This window comes from Pieris brassicae, chromosome 6 (assembly GCF_905147105.1).
Source record: "Pieris brassicae chromosome 6, ilPieBrab1.1, whole genome shotgun sequence".
NCBI lineage: Eukaryota > Metazoa > Arthropoda > Insecta > Lepidoptera > Pieridae > Pieris > Pieris brassicae.
Genome location: NC_059670.1, coordinates 17,761,869 through 17,789,616, shown reverse-complemented (window position 1 = coordinate 17,789,616; position 27,748 = coordinate 17,761,869). Strand labels below are relative to the sequence as shown.

Here is a 27,748-nt window from a genome sequence, read left to right as displayed (position 1 = left end):
CAAAGGAGGTCACCTTATCAACAACCAATTAACCAAATATTAAAACTCAAATAACATTTTTAAATGGCCATTTATTTCATATCAATATTACATTATTGATTCATATATTATTAGTTTGGTCGGATAAAACCTATGAACGCTAACTGCGTCAAATTAAATTTACTTAATCTAACTTAGACGACCCAACACCGTTTGATAATAACATAAGTTACATTTACATCGGTACATACATCCGATATTAATTTTGTCCCGAATAAATTAGACGATCTATTTATCTATTTGGCACAAAATTCGTTCATTCGCGTATACTTCGCGGGTATTATTATAAAACTAAATTGCAAGTGTCCCTATGTTTACTCTACTGTAAACATCTTTCATATAACGTACACATATAATGCAATAATCCAAACCTATACTAGTAATATCGTTAAATAATCTCACATAACACGTTTTGATTTATTTACAAACTAACCTAAAAGTTCATAGAACGTACTAGAAATATATCATAGATATATGGGATAAACATTACCGACTTTCGAAGTACAATTGAACGATTATCGATTACCACCGTACTCTAGTCGTCGGTAAAAAAAACTTAATTCTAAACACAATCATTACCCGTCCAATAGAATTCTAGAGAAAATTACCTTTCTCGAATTGTATGGAGGGATTTCAATCGATTTCTCAATTAAAGCGTACTCGCCTGAATCGACACCGATAGACATTGAATCAACTGTTTCGAATTTAAAGTTTTAAAATTCGTACAGTTTTCTACTTGTCCGCATTACCGCGGCTCTCGAACCACTATATACAACTATTTACAATGGCATTACTTTCATAATTTACAAACAGTAAGGATGGCAGAATTGGTAGACGAGCCGCTGACTTCGCTCTGTTTTCTTCATGATGCCTTTCTTGTAGTACTGCCTGATGCTTCTCGAAAGTTTATCGTAGTTCATAGCTGGCCGGTTCTTTCTCTTCCCCCACAGTCTGGCAACACGAACTGAATCTTCAATTTTGAAGACACCGTTACCTGTGTGACAACATTTGAATTAACCATTGTTTGATTGAACGTGCATGATAATTGGGTACTTAGATACGTGCGCGGGCGCACGCTCTTCTTTTATCAGATTAATACGTTTGCGAAGACAGCAAATGTTGCAATTGTAGCATTAAACTACCATCCATCCATTTTAAGCACAGGATCATAGGTGATGATGTAGTTAATATTAAACGTAATGTACATTTCACATGACGTGCAAAATAAGACAGATTTATATTTGTACTTGTGCCTTATCATTAAACTGAAACTATGTTGAAATTACCATAACAGTAGGTAGTCGTGAATACCAAAAATAGAATGCATTAATATAAATTATAACAATATATACGGATATCTATGGTATTAGGCGAGTCACGAAGCTACCTTTAAGAGAGCTTTATGCCTGCAGGTATAGTACCTGATGGTAAATGGCTCGCTCACCTTGGCATGAGAATGTCGATATGGTAAGAGACAAAGCGCTTGATCAAAGGTTTGTTCAGAAAATATAATATCAAGTTTACTTTATACGTTAGTTGTATCGACAATAGTTCGAGATCTCGTGCAAAAGCTTTAACCAATTAACCCCACAAATAAATCGTAAGATAAAAATTCGCCATAAACCAATCCCACTAATGACAAAACTTAAAAATATTATGATTGACTGATTATTGTACGAGTACGAGGTACTTTTTAGCTATATCACTTTATAACTGTTTGAAGTTTAATATTGTAGAATGCCTTTTTTTATTTTGATATAATGATACGGTTCGGTGTACAATAAATTCTTTTTTTCTGTGCGCCATGTGAGTAATTTACATTTTTATTAGAAACTGGTTATGATAATTGAGATTGTTCAAAATTTACAATTTGTAATAACTTAGACCGAAATCAATCAGCTTAGTAGGATAATAGTTCAAGTGGTATTTAACTTAATTGAGAATCGTTTATTTTGGTATTTTAATTGATCCTATATTCTCCTTTTTCTTGTTGAAATATCTACTAATAAGTTTGTAAAATATCAACAAATTGCGGAATCGCCGAGATTTTTTACATTATGTGTCCCTGGGTATAGCGCGTTGTAATATAATATTATATTATCTATCTATCGTTATAATCTACGTCGGTATTAGACACACACGTACGCATTACCTTAATGCTTAACGTACTGCTTTAAAAAAAGTTGAATGTGATTTATTAATATGTAAATCAGCTTATTAATGAATTGAAGGGAATTGAATTTTACACTTCCGTCATATTTTCAACGTCCATTTAACTTTTAAATATTCGCGCTTTATTTATTTATATTTTTTATTTAATTAATTACCAGCCACAACGTTGTCGTGTAAGGAAATAATTATTTTGTCATTACATATATTATATGTGTGTACGTTTTTTACAGAAAATACTTTTGACGTACTTGTTATGTCGAATGATTGTATTGATTAATATGGTTTTTATAACTGACTGATATATACTGTTATATTTCAATACATAAACGGTGATATATAATTAAACACCAATCATCTAGTAAAAGAACTTGTTATGTGAGTGAAGAGTAGACTTCTTGATGAGGAATATGAGATTCAAAACGGACTTTAAAAAAAAGTTGCATAATTTACAACGTCTAAGCAAATATTCTCACAGGTTGATACTATACTAAAGTATATTTGTTGGTTATGACTAGAGTTATAAAATAATACCGTTTTTTTGTATTATCAAAATACAAATACATTAACCAAAAATGGCGTTTAGCACAATACTTAGTTTATTGAAATATTAATGTTAACAAAATAAGTATAAATTACTTACTTCGGTCTAACCACCGGATAGCCGATCCATGTATGTGGGGCGACGCCAGCAATTCTTTGAGAAATTGCCATAAATGTATGTGAGTACTGCCTGTCTTTACTTTTCCTCCTCCGTGACTTATACTCGTACCAGCTGACTCTGAATCTTCATCTAAAACAATGTATAGTTCGTACAGTCAATTTCCAAAAATATTTTATAACAAGAGGTTTGTCGGCTTTGTACGTAATCTTAATAAAATAATCATAAAAAAAATATTTTATAAATATATTATGGGTATTTTTATAGAAATTTACCAAAAGATTTTACTTGTTCCTTTATTGTAATAGTATTATATGTGAATACATTATTAGATGATTTTAAAATTTAATTAAAACTGATATAAAAATAAGCATTAATAATAGAAATTACACAGAAATTGTTTTAATAATTCTGAAAGTCATTCGAATTTGCAATGTTAATTTTATTTTAAGTTAAAAATACCTCATGTATTAAATGTTTAATTATTTTTAACATATGTATTGGAGTTTAATAACAGGTTTGCTCTTTAATATTTTTACAATGTCAACTCATCTATCTTGATAGCGACCTTGCGTTGATCAAGTTCTAAAATCTAGGCTGTCGGGAGGATACAAAAACTTGGATATTACATATATGGTCATCGTTTTACTTAGTATGTAGTTTAGATTGATGGATAACTGTAGACTGCTTTTAATTGAGTACACTTCTAAAATTACGAGTCTATTATCGATTCATTGAACTTTTAACATCGATATATTTACTGTTTATTTATTAGTGTGTGGACATATTTAATCAATTTATTCAGTAAATGAGTAGAGGCGATAAAAATCGTGAGTTACCTTCAATGGGCACTGGACATAACTTTTCAAATTAACACAGAGCATGTAAACGTCAGATTACAAATTCGTGTTTTACAGAAAAAAGGTTTTTTAAAACAGATTCACTTAAAATGGGTTGACCGACAAGTTAATTCAATCAGATGCCTTTTTGTTTTATGTAGATATCTAAATAATCTATCATAAAACTGTATACATTTTTCCTTTTTTTAAATAAAACTTATTTAACAAAAGACTCGTGTGGAATCAATTTAGACATAATAAAATATTTATGATTTATTACATCCAGCTTCGTTTTTGTAATTGCTGGAGTTACGATATAAATCTATCCTTATGAGGAATGCCATATCAAGATAATTGTCGATAGCTGTTTCCTGTGCTACTATCGACACCTTTTTACAGATCCTAACAGGGGAACGTTGATTTCTTTCATGATTCTAATTGATATCCGTTGCGACCTACATGTGGGGTATCTGTTTCATCGATATTCAACCGGCCATTAGAAGCTTCATAGAAATATAATAAAATATATTTGATCTTTAAATTTTTAGTGCAGCAGTGTTAGTTTCTCATCATTTAGGTATAATAAATAGGTATTTTTAGGTATTCGCATTTATTGTACTTTAAAATCCAACTAGCAGAACGAACGTACCAAAGACAATGAAAATAAATAGTTATATCTCATAGTACTTTGTAACTAGGAAGTAGTTGTTTATTATAATATTTTAACAAAGTAAAAAGCGGGATATTATAAACTCATAGAATTTGTTAAGCGCGGAGAAGATTTTAGTGAAGTTCTTTTCCATATCCATCGAAAGATGTCCTATCTCTAAAGGAATTGACGGGGTTTTATTAAAAATACATAACCTAGGTTGATAAAACCCATGAAATAAACACGATAGCAACATTGACCTCATTAATATATCTCACAAAGCATACGATAAACGCATATCGTTTTGTAATAACTGTTGCATAGATTATATTGAATACATCATTTGTCATATTCCAAGTGACATTTTGTGTAAATCAAGCGTCCCTATTCTGTCTGTATATCGTCGTAAAGCGCAAACAACTCTTGGTCATCTATCATGGCTCGTTTGTCTCATATGTGGGTCCTCGTCTAACGGTTGATCACAATGTATCGGCGTGCCACGTTCAAACGAGCAATTTCTATTCGAATTTATTTACGTCAATTATTTCTTAGCTACTTGTAATTATATTTCTGTTTTTAAATTGCTTCCCGCTTATTCACTTGTCTTCTATTACAAACTAAATCTAAAACCATCGTAGTTTAGTTGATCATGTATTGCTTTAGTGCGTTGTTTTATAACAAAATGGAACGTTATTTAGTCGGTATCGTAACTTTGAAAGGATTTTTCATACGAAAAGTATAAAATTAAAATTTTCTCGTATCACACAATAAATCCAATCCAAAATCACCAAAAAATATAATACTTTACTATACAAGGTTATATATGTATAGGTATAAATGTGGTTTTAAGTCAATGTAAAATGTTACACACCTTCACTTGTATCTTCAGCAGAAGGAAGACCAACTGGCGTGGGTTTAGGGGAGGGTTGCTCTTGCTCTGCCCACGGAGTACTCCTCCAACTATCATGTCGTGCTGCTTTCCAGATCTCTAACTGAGCGTGTAATGTGCTTCCCGCCTGTAAGAAAATTTCTATTGAGAATTTTTGATTCATACAAAACTATTTCCATACCATTAATTTTATTTTCCATGTTATGTGTAATATTATCAAAAATGACACCCGTGGCAGAATACATATATAATTAAAAGGGATTTTAATAATATAATGCACAATATAAAATTCTTGAAACTACGATGTATAGCTCGCAAGTACTCAATGAATTTGGACTTCTCAAGCTCTTTATTAGCTTCGGCGACATTTGGAAGCAGACCAGGTTTATGCGATTTGTATGCAAACATAGAAAAGCTGATATCACAACGACTTTCATCGGCCTTGGAGAAAGTCGATCCAATGGTGCGTATGATGACAAGTATCTTCCCACTACAAGCATTATATTAGGATTACATGCCATCAAAGGAAAATACGAAACTCGTTTTATATGACTAAATCTTATTTACGCGTGTAGGATATTTATGATATATTTTAAATAATTCAACCTAGTAGTACCTAATAATAATAATTATTAATTTACATCACAATAACATAAAACAGGAAAAAAATATGACAAATGTTAATGGGTGGTCTTACTAGTAGAATAAAAGTAGATTCTTCCAGGCATACCGACCAGTCCAGGAATAGATCAGGAAATTCCTGAGTAATTGACATCATTAGTTTCTGAGAGACTCTTTTTACGTAACATATAAATTTTAAGATACCTAGCCCTTGACTACCTCGGTATCACAATCCACATGAGGTGGGGAACAAAATATACATATAAATCATCTACACTTATTGACCGAATTGTATTTTATTGAAAGTCATATCTACTGGGCAAATATATAAATAATGACGCAAATTACTGCTTAACGCTTATGATAATTAGTAATGCGCTAATCACAAATTACGCAGTGTAGATAAATACTTTTTACTTATATTCAAGATGTGGAGTGGATGGACTGTGGAGCCACCACAGTAGCTCTCCGATATCATGTTTGACGTAAAAAATTGATTCTATAAAAAAGTAACTTTATTAATTTTGAAATGTAATCCATTTATTATTTCGGTATTAAATGTTTTTTAAAAGATTTTAGTGTTTTGCGTAAACTAATTTATTGTTACATTGGCAAAATTAAACATTTGTGACAAAACTTACCTAATACCTTATATGTATGTGTCCATTAAATTACTATACAAAAGCGAAAATAACCTTTTTTCCGATTAAATGGTTAACGTAGTTTTATTTCATGATTATGAGTACGGCTATTAATCTACAATTTCTCTGTTACAGGAACAATTGTATGAAAGAATACTGGAATAACAAGGTCTACAAAATTACCTTGTACTTTTAATTGGGATTTCCAATGAGAGTTCTGGTTTACGTTGTGTAATAATTGCATAATGATAACCCGATTCAGTAAACGGATTTCCTTACTCGCAACTATAGTTGACGCAACGATTTAAGGTTAGGAAACAGCCTACAAGTTTTCAATAAAATACATAATAATTGCGGCCAATAATTATAACGGCATTTGATAAAATGGGAATGAGAGTTACAATCGATTGAGGTGATATTTACGTTTTATTCAATACGACTGTTTATATAATACACATATATTATACCTTAGTTATTATCCATTCCGATGCTTTGTCAATTAATGGTCTTTCTTTAGTTTTTCCTTAAGAACTTTACATCATAAGGTAGTACCAACATATCTCCGTATTATATTTATTAGACCCCGAGACAATAAATATTTTATTTAGTTATTTTATGTTTTATTGGGTCATAGCTATAATATGAATATTTAATTCGATATAATTACTTTATATCATTATTCTACGATGTTGACCTATGATAATTTGACCTTAATCATAGCAGGGTCATAGATTACATAACCTAAAAATATTATCAACAACAATATTTGTGACTTAAATTATAGATGATCCGAATTTAAATTTGAATTGTATAAATAACATAAGTACTTTTTTTTAAAGAGGATATTTTAAACACTGCAAATGCTGCCGATATAAATAAATCTCTTTAGTCGAGCACTTTTTTCGAGATGACGTTAAAAAACGAGTAGAGCATGATGTACAGACTCGTGCGGAAACAAAAGTTCGGCTCTGTACATCGAGAGCAAACAAGGTATATGGCGAAAGAACGTAGAGGTTTTGCTACCGCGGCTAATAAATGGTGTACCCAGTCAGATATTAGATAGCCAGAACGCTAACCAAAATAAACCGTTAACCGTTTTAACCGCAATTTAAAAACTACTTTTATATGCATTTGTCGCGCTCCTAAACATGACTGCTATGGTTACATAAATACAAACCACAGTAATGTAACATATTTTGTAAATAAATAAATTAAAAAAATGAAATGCAATAATTGATATAATAGTAACACTTCAGACATACCAGAAAATGAATGATTAATAACATAAGAGACTGATTCATAATATAGAGAGCCATAACACAATTTTCTATGTGCTAAAGATTTAACAAAAGAATCAGTCACACATATTGGAATATACCATACCTGGGGTGCTCTTTGGTTGAAATCTTCCTCACTTAAGGCGACTAATGCTGGACCATCCATAGCAAAGTATTCTGTAGGCACCATTGGTAGGTTGTAATGTTGGACCGTGAACATCACCCAAGATTTAACGTCACTCGCACTCCATTGCATTGGATCTGGTAACATATTACTTTATTAAGCTTTCTTTGAAGTAACTTATTATCGTAGTTGACATTTTGACTTCTCTATCTTGTATTATCATAAAATTCCTACGCCATCTTTACCAATATTTACAATTAATTCATATTTAGTTTTATGACATCAAACTTAAAACGTGGTAATTAATATCAAAGATCTTCATTCCATTTATCTATAGACGGCCGATAAATTGCGTAATCATCTATTCTCAGAAACGATTTACAGTTGTGATGTGTTTAAGCTATTACTTAGAAATATTTGATTTTTTTATTATCCTTTACCATAAACGTGACGTAATTTATATTAATTATGCTAATAGCAATGTACCCTAGTAGTACTGCTAGCAATTATTATGTTAAAATGACACATTAATATGTGACCTCTATAATATGAAGTGACTCACCTGGTGATATGCCCAGAACCGTACACGTGTTGTCAACATCTCGTTTTGATTGCTCGATGGCCATAGAAAGCATACGGTCTATATCAGGTGCCACCAAAACATCGTTGTCAGCACCTCCACTGCTTTCTTCCATTTTTACTGTTCCTAGTTCTATGGGAATTGGTCTCAGATTGTGTCTTTTTTGGAATGTTGTATCTTCCAGCGCTGATCTTAGTAAAATGTGATCTCTTGGCTCTTCGACTTCTAATTTAGGCGTAATGTACTGATGTTGTATGCTGTCTTGTAGTATTTGATTCTCTTTCAGAAGTTCCTCTATATCAATATATTCTTCGTGTTGTGGAGCTGGTGAGGAGTATTGATTATAACTGCTGTACGAGGAGCCTGAAGGTGACAAAGGATAAGGTGAGGCAAAACCGGGCACTATGAGCCTATTTGGTTCTTCTTTGATGAATATTGGGGAGTATTGGAATGAGTTATAAGGTGAAGAGGGTTGGAGAGCAACTGTGGGAATATTTCCTTCGTCTGAGGATGGTGAGGGTGTAGGATAGGCTTCAAATTCGTAAAGACGCTCTAACAATTGATTGTCTTCTGGATAGGGAGGAGGTGGCTTGTTATGTGTAGGTGGGGAATGTAGCATGGGCTCTGGTGGAGACTCTGCACCGAGGAGCCGCAACAGATGGTGTATGTCGGAGGGTGACGCTGGTACAGCTCTTTCACTTTGAGACGCTGAAGGCGGGCTAAACCCGGACCTTGGTACTGTCTGTGGCATCTGTAAACAATGAACACAATTTAAAACCTCATGTGTAATAAAACAGGGCATGGCCTGCTCGGCCTAACGGTTTAAACCAAAATAGTCCATAGTAATTAGTTTTTTTAAAAATAGAATTAATGTTTATACATATTTTAGAACAGTTAGTGCGTACTTAGAATGATGCTTACGTCAAGATTCGTGAACCGGCATAAATCCAGATGTCTTAAAATCTCATAGCGTGCTTCTCATACTTTGTTTATTTATTTTACGTCAACGATTCCTATATTTAACGAATCCGCCTACTGTAAATTGCTATTTCAGTTTCCACCTGCATTATTAGTTCCTTTGGTCTTAATTACGGTTGTCCAATTTAATTCAACTACTATTAACGCTTCAAAACATGTAGAAAATAAAAATAACTTACTCTCAACAAAGAAAGGCCCATCTCGATTAACTATTAAAATCAGACTGATTGACGCATTTTTCTAAGCATGATTTACAAGGATGAGGACCGGTCAGGTCAGTTTATCAACTCTCGTGATAGTATAAGTAGGAAAATTCTTTGCATTGTACAATTATGGTAACTGTAATTTGATTGTTTAGAAGTTTTATTTTCAATCTAGATTCAAATAAACTTGGGAACGTGAAAATGCTTCTAAAAATATACATATTGACTTCCATGACTAATTAAGAGTGTATTTTTTTATATATAACAGACTATTTAATGAATCTGTGGCGCCAATACTAGGTATGCGGAAGTATATAGGCGTACACACACCTAGTAGGAAACCACCAACATTTTATTAAATTTATGAAATCGAATCTAAGATATCAAGTCGACCAGGCGTACAGAAGCAAAATAAAATCAACAATATATCTATCTATACCTACAAGCTCCATCACATTTCCTTTCCCTTTGCACATACAAATACTTTATTATGAGAAGTTGAATCAGCGCCAGTATTATTTATATTCGTAAAATTTACCTACTTTTTACAGCAGCAAGTTTTAAGACAGTAAAGATAAAAGAGGTCCTATTGGCTATAATAGGCTAACTGTAACTTATGATAGCAATACTGATAGCGTTATTTTTAGTTAAGGAATACATTTTAAATTTGAGATCGCCTATTAGTTTGCAGTCATAAACGGAAGTATTCGTGACCTGACAATGTCTGTTACAATTTAAACTAGACCTTGGGGTTTTCACGAACTAGCTCCTTTATGCCCATAGACTGTCAGACTAAAGATATCACTTGTCAATGTCACTATTTGAATTATTCGCATTCTTTACGTTTTACATATGGATACTGTTTGTAATCTATTATTGACCATAGATTGACCATATTGCAATAAATAGTAGAACTTTTATACTTAATTTTTATTTCTAGTTACATCTCATGTCTATAGTTTAAATAGATATGCTATTCTATAGTAATACAATGTCCATTGTTAAATTCTGAAACTGTTTAAGTTATTTTAGACCTAATGCATGACAATTGGCAATGAATCGATAGCAGTGACGCTTATTTCTCAGTTTTGCTGTACTGTAAAGAGTTAATTGGTTAGAAAATAATGAGACTTTTTTCGATTTTCTCACAGACAGATGAGCTTTGTACATACATAAAACAAAAAAACGATAGTTATAAATTCAAATTGTAAGTTACTAAAGCGTTTTCCTTGGGTTAATAACACAGTTTAAATTGGCATACGTATAACACGAAATTAAAATGCTGGAGAACAATAGTTTAGCATAATTTAACTATAACAATACAAAGCTCGTTATTAGATGTCTCAGTGCGATTAAAGTCAAATTGCCCATTAGCCTTTTGTATAACAAAGTTTTGCTTCGATTAAACAAATTGTACAAGCAATTGTAACTTTTATTTAGTATGATAATAAAGCTGAATTATGCGTAAATCTCAACTGTCTGCAATGTATTTTGCTATGCTTTAATCCTTTTACGGTTATTAAACCAGGTTTAGCATGCATTAAAACATGTTTAGACAACTTTTTTTTAAATGTGGAAATTCCGAACACTATGACAGATTAAACCGTCAAGCATAATAATTTAACATATAAATATGATTTAGAGCTTGATTACGTCATAACTTTAATCTTTAATTTAATATGTATAGTATATATTAATACACAAAAAAGACGACATTTATCCTATAATGAGTAAAAACTTTAAGTTATTGTATTTGACATCAAAATTAAAATAAAACTAATATAGTCCTACCCTCCAATACTAAGATATAAAAAAGGAGGGTAAATAAATAAGGTGAAATAACCCTTATGTTCTCAGTACGACGGTTCTAAGACCTATCACTAAAACTCACTTGATATTCGCATTCCATTGTTCACTTGAATTAAATGCAAACACTCACTCGAAACTGTCAGCTGGTTGTCGCTAGTCCATGTTTGAGGTTAACCGGCGTTTAGAGGTTACACAATGTTACGTATCGCCCATTACCGCGTGTGTACCGCGAGTAGATCACACAGCCACTGAGCGCTGCGACCGCGCACGAAGGCTTTGATTCAATGAACGCCTGCGTCACGCCGGGAAATACGCTTCAACGATCTGAATAGAGCCTGCATCTTAACAATACTTTACTATCCATACGTCAACAAGTAATTAACTTCAATGACAGTTGTCTATTTTCGGTGGCACAATCTTTACAATCGTCTCGCCAAGCACTCGATGTAATAATTCGTAGGCAGCACCAACACATTTCCTTACATAGTACTTAACTATATTAAAAAATATCAGAGTCTTGGTCTCAAAGTTTCTCTGATAATAATTTTTCAGCTTTGCACACTTCACACAGGAATCGTCAGTCTTCTAAGTTTGACAGAAGTTATCGATTTTTGGATCAAAGCTCTCAGCATTGAGTACCTAAATCACTTAGTCAACACTACTTTTTGCAGCTGCTGTGGTTTTACGAATACTATTGAAAACCAAGCTTCCGTATATTCTGGGCGCTGTTCAATATTTCGATTGTACGAAACGTATCTGTCAAATTGAGGTTTACGAACGTTGATCTGAATTATGTATTACGTAATCATAACAACCCAGGTCAAACTTTCTATGCGTTCACAACTCCTTACTTTGACAAGAGTTATATCAAACCCAAAGTTTAATTATAACCTCAATTTGTTTAAAGTATTCAATTTCATGATAACACTCGCATGCTTAAGGGTTAACAAATTGAAGGTTGAACTACGTAAAGAAAAAGCTACGAATTGCTACGGTTCGTAGGCGAGTGACATGTGGGATTTACAGTTCAGTTCCCATGTGTATATTTAATTTAATTAATACTAATATTACAATCGCAAAAGTTTGTATGAATGAATGTTTATTAATAAAATAAACTAATTAATGACTTTGACTATGTGATCTTATTTTAACTTTAAGTTTCGAATTTTGAATCTAAATTTATTGCAAAATGATTTTTAAATGTAATGTTCAGTATTTCCCTTATATTTCTAAAAAAAACTAGCTGCCTTACAACTTTTTAGGTCTGGGTCTCAGATTTATGTATCTGTTTCGTGAATAATTAATTTTCTTAATAGACACATAGGTCATCTGCCTTCTGTTCCTAAGGCATGCCGTTTTGCGATGTTTTCCTTCACCGAACGAGCGAGTTATCTAACCTAAAAGTATATTACTAATACCTAGTATTATAATAAATTAACATTTAGTATACATATTTAAACGTTAAGTTATTTCCATTAAATCCTATTAAGAAAAACCTTAGCATATCCTTTGGCTATGATAATTTTCCAAGTAGCGCACTCGTTTAACAATTGTACACATTAGTCATAGCGTACTTAACGTCTCACCTAATGTTATAGGTCCAATATAGCATAATTACATATAAATTAACACCTACTATTATGTAGACTAATTTAAATATCACGTGAATTGTATCATAGGGAAGAACGCGTTATTTATGAATCCTCTTTGAATTATGATAGTTTAATGATATTTTGTACATTGACGTAACTTAAGTAGAGCTCGTGACGCTCAAAATTTAGTCTTGAGTTGAATTTATTTATTAGCAAACATTCAATATTACCGTCACGCTTATATATTATTAATATGTAAAATGCCTTACAATTTATTCCATCATAAGCCAAATGTATTCATAAAATAACCAAAAATTGCTAAAGCTTCGTCAATATTACCATACCATAGACATCTTTAATATATAATCGAAGATATTGTACTTATAAAAATATATCTCCTGATTAAGGCATTTAGTGGAAACTAAATTTTTCAATCTACAATCGCGGTCAAACACTTATAAACCTTTTGGATTGGACAATGACGTCATTACTTAGCTTCATTCATTCTCTAATTTTATCTAAGACGAAGCACGTGGGAAAAACTTTTGTCCGTGATATAATTGTTTACACAATAAACGTTTTGTTATTTAGCAATAACTCATCTTATTTCGATGGGATAAAGTTGAATATTTATTACCCTCATAACAAATGTTTGATTTATTTAAGTTTTCTTAGAATTTTTCATTTGCGTAGGCTAGCGTGTTAGCGTCTATTTGCAAAGTACAGATAAGAGAAAAAGTTCATCTTTAAGGACTTGTTTTTATTGATAATTGTAAGTCTGTACATATCAGTGCACACAGTGATTCGGAGATGGACAAGATGACACTGAGTTTTCACCTTGTTTACGTTTAAAACCTTAGCACTATTTTCGAGATCTCATAAAGGCATTTCATGCCTAAACTAAAGATTTTGAAGGAATAATGTCGCCATTTGAGACTCATAGCAAGTTTTGATAAAATACTAATAATACAAAGAAACAAAAAATACAAAGGGCAACTTTGCCTTTGCTATTTTACCCCTGCTTGTCCATTAGTTTTTTAATACTACGTATAGACAATGATATGGCAAACATATATTGTAAGTTACTACAATGTAGAGACGTAATTGAGAAGGAAAAGTCATGACACACTGCAAGGATCATTATTAGTGACGACTATATTTGACGTATTTATTGAGCCTCAGCGAGTGCGACATTATTAAGTTCGTAGAGTCAAGTCATAGTTACTCCAAGAAAACTTATAATAGAACTGAAAAAATATTGTACACAATACATTTGAATATATTTTTGCAACATTGGCTAGTTTAATAATGGAGCAAAGTCTTGAATCAAAACCTTTTTGATTTCTTTGTCAGCCAGTAAGTGTATTAAGAAAATAACGATTACATTTAAATTCTAATAGCATCAAACAATAAGTTCCAGTCAAACGCCCGTAATATATGTCGTTTATTACACAATATTACAATATAGAGGATTCATAGAATCAATGCAATTCAAAACTGCACATTCACCTAACACATGCTTTGCAGTCCAGAAAGGGTTATCTAACCCTAGGCACGTGCTTCGATTGTAAATTACTATAAACACAGGTTATGTAATCGGAATTGCCAATACAGCTTTACCGCCCACTCAATAAGAACTTGGTTTGTCCAAAATGTCATCTATTTTTAGAGCGAATTACGCGTACTTCGTGACATCATCTACATAACTGCTGGAACCTTATCGGTATTATTCCCTTTTAATATAATACTTGGATGGGCCAGATTACCACAAAATCGACACGTGCATCTTGTATTTGTTATCTATGCCTCCATAGATAACAATAGTTTTTTTGTGACATATAATCTTGGAATCATTGAACAATTTATGCTTATGATAATTCTGTACTCATTAAATCTTTAATAATATCAATGTTAACAAAATTGTAAAAATTAAATAAAGAAAACGGTTGCTATGGCAACGTAGTAATTGTAAACTTAATTAAAAATAGGGTAATTGAACCTATATTATTCAAAGTTATCGTTACTCATTTTATCCACAAAATAATTTAATGGTTTTCATCATTACTGTTAAACAAATATGGACTTATTATTTATTGTATAAATATATTTAGGATAATATCTTGGAATAATATCTTCCTTTTATTGTTTTTTTTTTAAATAAAATATTATATTTTTGTAGTCATTAAATTTCATTAAGAGCTGTCTTTTTAAATACTACGACTACTTATAGTCATGCTCCCAGAAATAAAATATATAAATATAAGAAAATGAGCATATGTTTTTTAAAAATATCTTGAAAGTTGATAAATTTCACTTACAAGACATATTATATAGTACCTGAATACGATAATATCCAAATTCTCTGCATTCAACCTCCAAAAAAGTCACCATTGCACTTATAAAAAAATTGATAAGTCGTTTATAAAGACGTGTCACTGCTAACAAATCAATTCCAGTGTATTCAAATTTAAAATGATAATTTTGATTATGAAATTATCAGCCGCATTATCATAAAGTACAAAGGTCGTTGCGATAACTAAATTGTTTCTATTCGGTGCGCATTCCAACGAGGAAAATAAATACAATTAAACTCAAATGTTTATATTTTCATAACTTTGATAAATCCCCAAATGAATTTGGCAAAGTTAATTGGCAAAGATACAAATTAAGTTAAAATACCGACCGATCTTTCTTCATTAGTAATTTTTTTATTGCCAAAATCTTGGTATGCAGATGTTAATATAGAGGAAGGCTGCGACATTGGTAATATCTGTATTGCCAATACATAATACAGTCAATATCTGTTAATCGAAGGGACTACTCATATTTGGTCGTAAAAACCAATAGTGGTAACAGCTGATCACGTCGTTATTAAGTACCTAATACAATAGAATAAAGCCGGGACCTTTGATTTTGGTCAATCTAACCGGTATGTTGTTCTAAACGACGTCGTTGTAAACGGTTTTGACTGTATTAATATTACTCTAACATGCTACAACTTAACGACTTAGGTAAATTATGTCAAAAGGCTCAGTAGTCTTGGACGTGTGTCTTAATTAGTGTGTTCGAATAGAGTTTTCTTTCTATACTCCCATTTAAAGTTTACTTCTCATTACAAAAATGTATTTTATTTACGTGAGAAACATAATATTATGTATATATGAGCGAGATACACGTCGCAATTAGCCGTCCAAATTTTAGTCTACTATGTTCACTCTGATATGTAATTTTAATGCCCTTTTGAATTTGTTAAACGCGCTAATATTGTGAATTTTTGACGGTAATTGATTAAATAATTGCACACCCTCATACCATTTAACACTTACTCATATGGAGAAGGCAATCATTGTGAAACCGGTATTAAACCCAAGTATATATGACGTGTATTGGCACAGAAAACTGACGCCCGCCCTCCGATTTCCATTTAAGCTGCAAGGTGTGGATAAGCGCGTCGGTGATCATCGTTTTCGCCCTGATGTGGTCACTTTACATTTTTTGGATCTTTTTTATTTTTAGGAACCTCTTCTCCATTGCTTTCTAGGCACGAGTGACCTTCGACTTTACTCTTCCCTCCACGTCCAGGTTTGGCTCCCATTGACCAGGCATGGCAGGATGCTATTGTCCATAACAGTCTTTTTAGATCTAGGCTGTAGTTTCCTTTTAGAACCTGTACCTATTCCAAGCTTTTTATACCCTTATTGTCACTTCGTCCTCATTATTATTTTTATTAAAGGAAATTTGTTTTCATACATAGGTATATTTTACAATATACTCTATTTTATTTCCTATAATATTGATATTTGGCTTCTTTCTTTGTCTTCGCTGCGTTATTTTTAGACCAATATTTGAACTCGCCTTGTCCAGGGACGAAACTATTGCTTGTAATTCTTTGGGAGTTTCTGCTAAAATATTGATGTCATCCGTAAACCTAAGATGGCCTAAGACTGTTAATTTTAATACTTTTTGTGACCAATCTATATTCCTAAATATTATCATTTATTTGAGATGGACCACGAAAGGTTTAGGTAAATAATATGTCTAAATATTATATAAAATTTAACGCAGTCTGTCAGTCACATTGACTACAGTTTTTTTTATTTCATCTAAACCAGGGTAAACGACCGAGGTGGTGGTGTGGAGTGTGTGGTGTGGTGGAGTGGTCCGTTCAGATTTTGAGTAGTGAAAACAAACTGACATCAACATTCCGATCCAAAGTATTTCGAGTCATAAACATATTTATTTAACGAAAGAATGAATGGAGCAGAGAAAGCACTTGGAGATATATATGTATATGATATATTGTAATATATCAGAAAACGCAATAATGTCCAAATAATTTACCCTAAGAACCTTATAAGGATGCATGTATGCAATTGTGTATCCCACGTGTAAAACCGTAAATAGTAACTTGTATAAGAATAAATATATATGATTTTATATCTATAATTTTTCATATAATAATTTTATTTTTATTAATATTAAAATAGGTTTAGTGGATACAACTAAAATCAACTAAAACATGATTGTGATTTTGTTTCATTTAGAATTTATAGCAACAAAGCTTGCGCTCTAACTGGTTTCAAGGCTGGATTTCCCGCTTCGCCACAAAATGGCCGACCGTGCACACGATTTAATAAATATAAAACACAAATATTTTTTGGAACTCACGAAAGATTAATAGATTTAATCTAGAAATTGTTATAAATAAATTAGAATTTTATTATTGAAAGAAGTATTCAAGTAATATATTTTAACTACTATAAAATTGATTGTAGGTACGTATATACTAATAAGTTGATCCATACTTGTAAATACTAATAATTCATTTAAAGTAATGGAGTATTAACTTAAACAACTATGTTTTTGTTGTAATTTTGGTTAACATAAACTTATATTTAGGAAGAGCACTGACACTTCTTATCGAAATTTATTATGAAGAAATAGGTAGAGGGACAAAAAGTCAAATATGCAAATAAAAAAAACCGTATTGGTATCTCATCCCGTATATCAGTTTTTTATAAACAAGAGTTTTAGGTTGGAAATGCATTTAATTGTTCTTTGAAATCAAAAAGGCTAAAACGCGACGAAAAAGTACTTACAATCGAATAAAAAAGTAATATATTAAAAACATATGTATTTCTTTACTAGTATAAATAGTACAATTTGCCATCTCTACTTCATTTCGAGGTGCGTATTTCACTTTAGCAATTAGCAGGCGGAAGCGTAATGTAACACGATGTATAACAATTGAAATCTTTTTATACCATTAATTGATTGTTATTAAACAAGATCAATTATTAGGTACAGCTTAAAGGACAAGCTGAACCAGTTCCGTAGGTAGTATAATACATACAAGGCCGTCGTGTCTTGACGCAAATTCCCTTTCACTAAATCGATTGGATATTATGCGTACATTGGACCTATTATATCCACAAAAACTCTGCAAGTCGTGATCAAGTTTGTCTTAGAGTTTTCTTTGAACAAAAAGTATATCTTTATAAAAAAACCATTGCTGGCGCTATAACCCATTTCTGAATGTCTCATTGATTATTAATTTTTATTTATACGAAGATGAGGTGGTCTTCACATGTTAAATCCAATATTTGTTTGGGAGTCGCGTTTAGCGTCTTTGACACACACCGATTATTTTTCAACGTACAATAGCTATAACAAAAGTAGAAGCTATATCATTACACCGACAGGATTTAAACACGCGTTCTAATGGAGACTAGTACCGAGTCCAATTTTGCGTCTCCCTCTTCATGACAATTCGAAAACTAAACAGAAGTTATTGCCCATTTTATTCGATATCAGTAATATACTGGGTATGTTATATTAATACTTTAGCCAAATCTGTGTATCGTATTAGCATATAACAATAAATATACAGGTAAAAAGGGATATAAAAAATATATGGGTTGTTTATTTCGTTTGTTCGTTTTAAACCTTTTTAATCTATTTAGGATCGTAATATTTTGTCACGTTTAGTTATTAGAAAAATTACACGAGAGTAAAAAGGACAAGGTAATGGCTGATTGAAGCTTACATATAGAACCTAATTTTTTTTATAATTGGGGAAATCGAGATACACAAGAATTAAGATATAGAGTTTGTGTTTAAATAGTACATAGTGTTTTTCATGTAGTCAAAGGTCGTTATCGTTAATGTAAACTTAACTTGAACAACGAAAGATTGTGACACATAAGGCATAATATTATATTATATAGTAAAACACTAAAAATGAAAATTTGCGCGAGCTTCATTCTGTTTATAGTTAAATATAAAAATATCGGTAGCATTGCTAATTTGTTAAGATATTAACACATATGTGGCATTCGCGTTAAAAACTAACAAGTTTTCCAAAATAATTTTTATATTTTATATATGATTATTACGATTTTATAAATATCATAAAAAAAAATAATAATACGTAACAATATATATTAAATGTACTAAAACACATAGATCTAATAACAGGAACCTTTACATGAAATGCATAATAAAACTTAAACAAGCGTTTTTGCTTTATACGTGAGATATTCTTCGCAAGATCTTACCTTAATTTTTTTAAATATTTAGTTTTTTGCTGGCCTAGTGGCTTCAGCGTGCGACTCTCATCCCTGAAGACGTAGGTTCGATCCCCGGCTGTGCATCAATGGACTTTCGTTCCATGTGCTCATTTAACATTCGCTCGAACGGTGAAGGAAAATATCGTGAGGAAACCGGCTTACCTTAGACACAAAAAGCCGACAGCGTGCGTCAGGCACAGGCCGCTGATCACCTACAGATACAGAAATCTGAGGCCCAGGCCTAAAAAGGTTGTAGCGCTATTATGTATGTCGACTACTTCTGATGCGCTGATAAATTATTAACATTTTAATTTATATCTCCGCTACTATATCCGAAGACTGACAAAATGTTTACCACAAGTTCCTGACTTCTTCGTTCAGCTATAATATAGAACTAAATTGAAAAACTACGAGTATAAAATATATTGGGTTGATTTCGTTCAAGGTAGAATTTATCATTAGTGTAAAAATCGGAAACCTTCCGAAACACCAGATTACTAACACAAATTGCATTTCAATCGACTCTGACTCATAGATATTTCTTAACCGAATCGGAATTTGCAATGTTCACTATTTTCCTCTTTAAGCACAGCTTTCGTAACACAATGACTCACTAAGGTTCGTAAGATGCGAAAGCCTTTTATATCTTTACCGCATCGCGTTTTGTCACAATAAACCTAAAGACTGTAATGATAACATTAAGTTCCCGTAGTTAGCGAAGGTGGTTTTGACGAATCTTCTTAAAACTGAGGAGCAGTATTTGCTTATAGGCTAAAGAGTATGACTTGAATCCCTGAGGTATTAAACCGTAGGTTAGGAAAGAAAAAAACATCGTAGGGTAACGGCACGCCTTAGCTCCAAAAAGTCGGCCGCGTGTATGACAGCGTGTACACAGAAGGCCAAACACCTCCTTGCCTATTAGAAAAAAAACAAATGATCACAAAACAGAACAGAAATCTGAGCGGCAGACCTTTAAAAAAATTGTAGTGTCACTGTTATTTTTAGTAGGGTATACTTTTTAAATTCTATACTAAGTTTTATTATAAAGTTGGTATATATCTATAATATATTTGGTTCATAATCAATCTCGTAAAGATAAATTTATTAACTTAAATGAGACATACATTAATGGGTTAGTAATTAAATTATGTTGTATTGACGTTAAATAAATAATTATTAAATTTAAACGGAAGTTGGGCATGACATGACCGACATAAAACAATATTGAAGAAGACTTCTTACTCTTAATACTCCGAACACACTCTAGGGTAAACAGACGAATTACTAGAATCAAATGAAATAAATAAAATTATAACGAACTATAAATAAAGCCCTAAAGGGCCCTTTTTGTTATTTGTGAGTATTGAAAGCTTTTTTCAATAAATATGTAATTTAGAAGGGTTGTATGAAAATAGCATTATAACGTCAAAGGCCATATAAGTAATTAATTTCCATAAACATTTTGTGTAGAGTAAAGAAGTAACTCAAGTCACGTAACGTGAAAACAGAAGCCAGTGTCCTCGACCTCGATAAACGGTGAAAATCTGACCGCAAACAAGGCGCTGTTTTACGAAGTTACGCCATTTTGGCTTCTTTAGTTTTAACGTTCCATTTCTAAATTCTTGAACGATTTACATATATTAAAATCGCAATGTTAAAGTTGCATATACTTTTTGAATAATTGTATCGAAATAAAGTGTATTGTACTAGAGACTATTGTGATTATAAAACTACTGCATAAAAAATGTATTGCTTTAATTATTTTCAACCGCAACCCAACGGAATGAGGGAAGCCAAACTTACTCACCCTGGACCAAAAGAAAATGGGAGAGGACCAGAGTGTCCAGAATGCAAATCTGGATATACTAATGGGCCCTCGACCGGGCCAGTTATCGCTGAAAAGACGCAATGGAGAAGGACTTGCTCGAGCTCCAAGTAGCGATTTGCAAGCTGCAGTGCAAGACCGTCAAAGGTAGCGTTCTCTTGCCTCGGAAGCCAAGGCTCTGGCATAATGAACCAACTAATTTTGGGTCGTTGCGTCAGAGGAGTAAGTGCTAATATTATTTTGAATTAATTATATGATATCACAGTGTCAAAACTAAGTAATTATTAGTATTAGAACACTAAAAAGTTGACACCAAATTTGTTTAATAAATAAAAAAATGATTTTATTATAGCATCGCTTTGTAATGAGAGATTATTTAGTTGGTATATTTCTTGATTGAGTGCGTACATAATATAGATTTTTATGAAAATTACTGTTATTTTTTAATTTCTAGTAAATGTTCTCAAAAACCAACATAACATACTCGTAATGATGTTGCGGTCCGAGGGATGAAACATTATAACATTAAACTAGCTTTCAAACTGTGTCTTCTTTAACATGTAACATATTTTTTATAATAATTAGATAAAGACAACGATTGTCTATTATAAAATAACTAGGCCTCTGAGTGTGGGAAAATAATTATTGAGGTATGCGTAACAGTCACACTGGGTGACTTATACGTAGAAAGAATGTTGCTAATATTTATTTCTAGGCGTTTAAGCTTATTTAAATACAATGTACTATCAGCAAATACGATTTGCAATTGTAAGATCAGTGTGCCAAGTTACTCGCTCGGTCGTTTTTTTTTTATTTTAAAAATGATCTATTTCGAATTATATAGTAATGATGTATAGAATAATAAAAAACCCTATATAAATCTTGATTATGATTAAAAACACTCGACGTTTCGATTTACATGTGTTAATAAGATTAATAAAATTATTTTAGAATAATAAAGTCTATATATTTAACGTATTCATGTTATATTAATAATAGTAATATTATTGTTATTATACAAGATAAATTGTAAATACGCTTCTGCTGATGGTATTTTGCAGGCTTTTTATGATTCGAATATGTCCTTTGTATTGTATTGAACGTGTTGTAATTGAATTCATTGGGAAATCATGACTAACGCTTATATCTTGAGAAATAAAAAAATATCTATAAGCATGTGAATAATATTTTTTTAATTAATTAATATATAATTTTTTACGGGTGATTTACTTACTTTAACACACTTGTATGCGCAATTCACTAAATTTGAATCCGTGTTTTTGACATTTGGTAGGTAACATCTGACAAATCCATGGCATTGAAGTCACGACCCTATTTCAATTCTAGTTTGTTTTTATTAAAACCTGCACCCCACTGCGTTCTTATTATTTACCTAAACGTAAATTCCTTAACAAGAAATAAAAATGTTAATTGTCAAAGTCACAGATGACGCCTCACGTGACATGCGTGGTACACATTTTGATACTCTTTGGGTGGTTGGTTAAATTAATTTTTAAGTAAGTATTTTGTAGGCTTTTATGTGTAATTGGCTATTTTTCATCGTCCTACGTTCATTGAACTATCCTGACAAAAATATAAAGATATAATACCGTATTTAACGCAATACTTAATGATAATTTCAGTATTATTTATTATTTCTTAGCAAGGACGTTTGATAACAAGTCAGATTTAGTTTTTATCGTCTTCTATCATTTTGACCTTACCTAATCAGTTTACTATGTTATATTATTGTTTAATCACATAATAATAATAAAAATATAAATTTTAAATTCCCTGTATTCTTTTTAAACTAATTATTAATTTTGTTTTTTATTTTATTTTATGATTTTATCCTCTTTAAATAATATTACAAATAATAAGCCTTTTATAATAATTTTATATTAGTCTGACTATAAATACTGATACATAAAAACTTTTCTGTCTTTCAACTTTTTCATTATTTTGAGTTTATAACACGTACATTATTTTAAAATCTTTAGATTTTGCCCCATTTCACATATGCAGTGATCGCCTTATACAAAGTGCGTATGGAGCCGCCGGTAATATTCCAGACACTTCAAAAGCTTGGTATCAACCGTATGTTCGTACATCATATTATCAACAGATACAACAACACTTCGTCTGTCTAAGACCTGAAAAGATCTGGACGACTGCGTGCTGTTAGAACTACAAAAGCTGTTAATGCTGTTAAAGCCAGAAATAGTCGAAGCCCCCTTAGGAACCAAAAAATCTTATCGCGAGAAATGAAGATTCCCGCTAGGACTCTGTCGCGTATTATAAAGCAAGACCTGAAGCAAGGTTCTTATCGTCGATATACAGGACAATCTAGATCAATCTTTACAATTAAAAAGAGCGGATCGATCGAAACGGCTTCTGTACACAGGTGAAAAACAGAGAAATAACGTCTTTACCGATTAAAATTTTCTCACGATTCAGAACACAATAACCAAAATGACAGTGTACGCTCACAGTTCTTAAGAAGCTGCTCCACTGGTCGGAAAGGTACAACGTGGCTATGATCCTGCGTTAGTGATAGTTTGGTGGAGCGTGTCTTATCACGGAGTCACAAAACTACATTTTTGTGTAAAAGAGTTAAAACTTCACCCAAAGTATATCAAGATAGTCTTGGATCCTCTGGCCTCATCTAGCCTAGACCTCAACTCTTTAGACTTCATATTATAGACAGTTTTAGTGGATATGGCCTACTTTAAACGATACGGTAAGTTTGAGTATCTTAAAGAATGTTTCGAGCGAGTGGTAAAATTTCCCTGGGAAACATTGCGTAAATAGATTCCTTGCCAAACAGATTAGAGGCCTCTTTAAAAGCCAAGGTGGCCATTTCGAATACAATATTTTATTATTCTTTGGTGAGTTTTTAATAAATATAAATTTTAATATTACTTCATTTAAATCAAGAAAACATAATCACAAATTCTAAATTCAGCAATTAAATATTTATATAGTGGGGAAAACAGAGAAAGCTATAATAAGACCTCTCTTGTATAAATGAAGACTGAACACGCACACTCTAGAATCTAGATTATCTAATTAACAAGAAGAAAATAGTTTTAAACTTTTAACTATTAGTCTCTGTGGTTTTTTAATCGTCAACCGCTCGTTGTCGATTTTTGGTTTGACCTTACATAGTATAACTGGAGCGAAGTATACACTAAAATATATATATGAAGAACTTCGTAGCATTAGAAATCGTCATACCCAAACTGGCGCAATGCTTCTCAAGCTAGCAGAGAACTTTGGGCGAGGCACCCACCCACCCGTTAGCTTCGGAGAGGGGTTGTGTCAATAAAGTTCCACTTCAGATATGAAAAAGTATGGTAATGGAATACTTGAGAAGTAGTAAGTATTTGAATAAAAACAAACATAATACTATAATTTCCCCGCTTGACAATTAACCACGTAATGTAACAAAACCATTCTTATCTTTATTCGAGAATAGCCTGTCAACTTATTTCTTCTTCTTCATTAACTTCTTGCGTATCTCTTTCTTTCCATTCTCTACTTTAATAGACAAAGAGAGCGATGTAGAGCGAGCAATATACGCATGACGAAAATCGAAAAATAATATTAAATCGATAAATAAATAAAGTGGAGTGTAGGGGCACAGATATAAAATAATGAAAACGACACTTAATGTCTATCTGCGGCACAAAATCAATTTGCATATAAATTCATATTTTAAACAAATGGCATTATTTTTAATTTGTGACGTTCTATTTCCAGACAGTTATTGGTTTATATGATTATAAAACAATCGATAACAAGTGTCTGATTACCTGTAAAGTAATGATAAGAGGACTGAGTGAAATATATTTGAAGAATATCTTTTGATTATTGAATTCATTAACTCACAGTTAAAATGTAATAAATTGTCATAACAATGAAGCACATAAAATATTAGGTTACTATGTAAAGATTTATTAGGTTATTTACAACCTTCCACTATTTTAAAACTGACAACACACAAACTTTAATTTTATAGACTTTATTTTTCTTTCAATATACCTAACTATACTACATATATATAATATTATAAATTATATTATTGTATATGTAAGAATATCAACGAGGGTATCTAATTATTAAGTACATTGTCATACTATTGCGTCTGATAGTTTTTTATTTTCTTGCTTTAAAGCTAATTGCATAATAACGCTAACAAGTTCTTACAAGCTCTTATAAATGAACAATCGCTGATCGCTTGATTGTTAGTAGTTACAATCACACCAACAATAAGATAAAAATGATATTAATAAAACAACTATCACTTGGAAAGTTACGAGTAAACCAGTTTCAATCAGGTGTATATTGGACAAGGTTTTTGAGGCACGTAATTAACGGGAACCTAAGCTGAAAACTTACTGATGATATCATTATCATCTAGCTGGTTGTTGGTAGTCGTATTAGTATTTTGGCGTCCCATAAATTTGACATCCTAGGGTAAGATTCAAAGGCGTGATATCTCGATAAGTCAAAATCGAATACGTTGGTCAATGTCAGTATTTACCGTTAAGAAACAAGCTAAGTCTCGACTCTGAATATCACCCTAAGTGTGTGTCACCTTAGACCTATGTTCTAGACACCGAATAAACTGCGTAATACACTACTTAACAGGGGCGATAAAAACTAAAATGATCTAGAAAGTTCAGAAAGGAAATAACTTTATAGATACGTAAAACTACTGTCAATGAATAATATAATAAAAATATATTTAGTGAGAAACTGGCTTCAAATAAATCCATCTAGTATAACACTAATATAAGTCACTTATCACAACGAGACCTATGATACTGCTACTACTATTATATTAGTCTTCAAATACTTTTGCGATTACTTCCTTTTTATATTACAAGAGGGCGCTTATAAATATTATTTTAAGTATTCTTTCTTAATAAATTTTAACTTATATATACCTATTATTGTTTCATTATAGCAAAATAAATGTTAAACTACGTAAATAAAGCACTTAAGAGATAACAACTTTATCACTTTAATCACTAAGTATAACTTACAACATTATTTTATTACCTTTATTTTTGAATTTTAAAGAAAAACAGAAACATATAAATCTATTTAACCTACACAAAACTGTTTAAAGTTAAAATATATAATTTTAATATCAGTTGAGTGTCTAAAATAGCAGAACCATTGCCAGTATAATAAAACAAGTCAAAATGAGTCGCCATTTTTAATTTTGAGGACAATGTTTATTTTAAAGTAAAGTAAGTTAATAACCAGTATAAAAGGATTCGTGGTTTATCAATATACATTCAGTTTAAATTATTTAGAATTTAATAAGATTTAAACTAAATTAAATGTATAAATTTTCCTACATTTATATTGGTTCTTTCAAGGCAGCGCCATCTATGTTGCCAAATTGTACTTTGTACTTTACTTAATCTATGAAAGGGTAAAGTGAAGGGTCAAATTAAATATCACAAATACAGTTAAACATATGAAATTATTTGTTAACTAGAATCATAAAAATTGTGTATTTTAAATATTTTAACTCCCCTTAGACATCCAAAAAACATACAATCTGTATATGTATTTTTTTTATTTATGCTAAATAACCTTTATCTATCCTGTCTCAAACTATCTTCAAGACAGGTACAAATTACAAAAGGTATCTTAAATTCGTACTATCAAACATTTCCACATCTGTCATCTTCTCTAAAATAATGGAAAACTTCCAACAAGTGACCACTGGCCAGTTTATCGACCGAAGCGACGCGTGACGAATCACACACTTTAAAACAGAAATTTACATCTTATAAAGTAATTTCTAACGATGTCACAGCTCACGGGATGTGCTATGAATTAACAAAACAAAGATCTTTTACCCATGTGGTTGTATTATGAAAAACCGTTCACGTTTTATGCAAATACAGACTCGAGTCGCGAGCAGCGAGCGAAAACTAGAAAGTTACCCACACAAATGTACACGCGCACACTAAGAAGCTCTATATACTATTACTATTCAATTTCATAACTGCTATAAAATATCCAAAACACAATTAAAAAATTAAACTCACCGTTTCTGACTCCTCAGTTAGACCGTTCTCCCACAACATTTTATCGTAAACAAAAGTCACTTCCAAAATAGATTTGTAAAGTAAACAATCAGTCCATTCCGCAGTATTTGTTGATAGAGAAAATTTTCATCCCGTTTTTATTTATATTTGAAAATTCCGCCGTGCGCGAGTGCTATCGGCAGTGCTTCGGCGTTGTATGCGCAGGCGGC

The 27,748-nt window shown here is 31.7% G+C and overlaps 1 protein-coding gene across 4 annotated transcripts; it reads right to left on the bottom strand.

Moving 5' to 3' along the window:
• Positions 1–51: 51 nt before the first annotated feature.
• On the bottom strand, positions 52–27,748 carry LOC123710816 (DNA-binding protein D-ETS-4). 4 transcript variants are annotated; one of them, XM_045663052.1, is made up of 6 exons: positions 27,540–27,748; positions 8,472–9,240; positions 7,892–8,046; positions 5,229–5,373; positions 2,852–3,001; positions 52–1,033 (listed from the first exon to the last, which is right to left on the bottom strand). In XM_045663052.1, the coding sequence occupies exons 1-6, from the start codon at positions 27,576–27,578 to the stop codon at positions 843–845; spliced, it is 1,449 nt and encodes a 482-aa protein (XP_045519008.1). In that variant the 5' UTR covers positions 27,579–27,748; the 3' UTR covers positions 52–842. The 4 variants fall into 4 exon arrangements, with proteins under 4 accessions (XP_045519008.1, XP_045519007.1, XP_045519009.1 ...); XM_045663051.1 differs by lacking the exon at positions 27,540–27,748 and adding an exon at positions 15,409–15,519; XM_045663053.1 differs by lacking the exon at positions 27,540–27,748 and adding an exon at positions 11,562–11,737.

Bases quoted from the DNA above. Each gene is read 5' to 3' on its own strand.
- LOC123710816 (XM_045663051.1), bottom strand. From the start codon at position 15,462: ATGGTGACTTTTTTGGAGGTTGAATGCAGAGAATTTGGATATTATCGT. The intron at 5,374-7,891 runs GTATGGTATATT...ATTTTCTTACAG, and splicing joins TCAACCAAAGAGCACCCCAG to GCGGGAAGCACATTACACGC. The intron at 1,034-2,851 runs GTAAGTAATTTA...GTTGTCACACAG, and splicing joins TATCCGGTGGTTAGACCGAA to GTAACGGTGTCTTCAAAATT.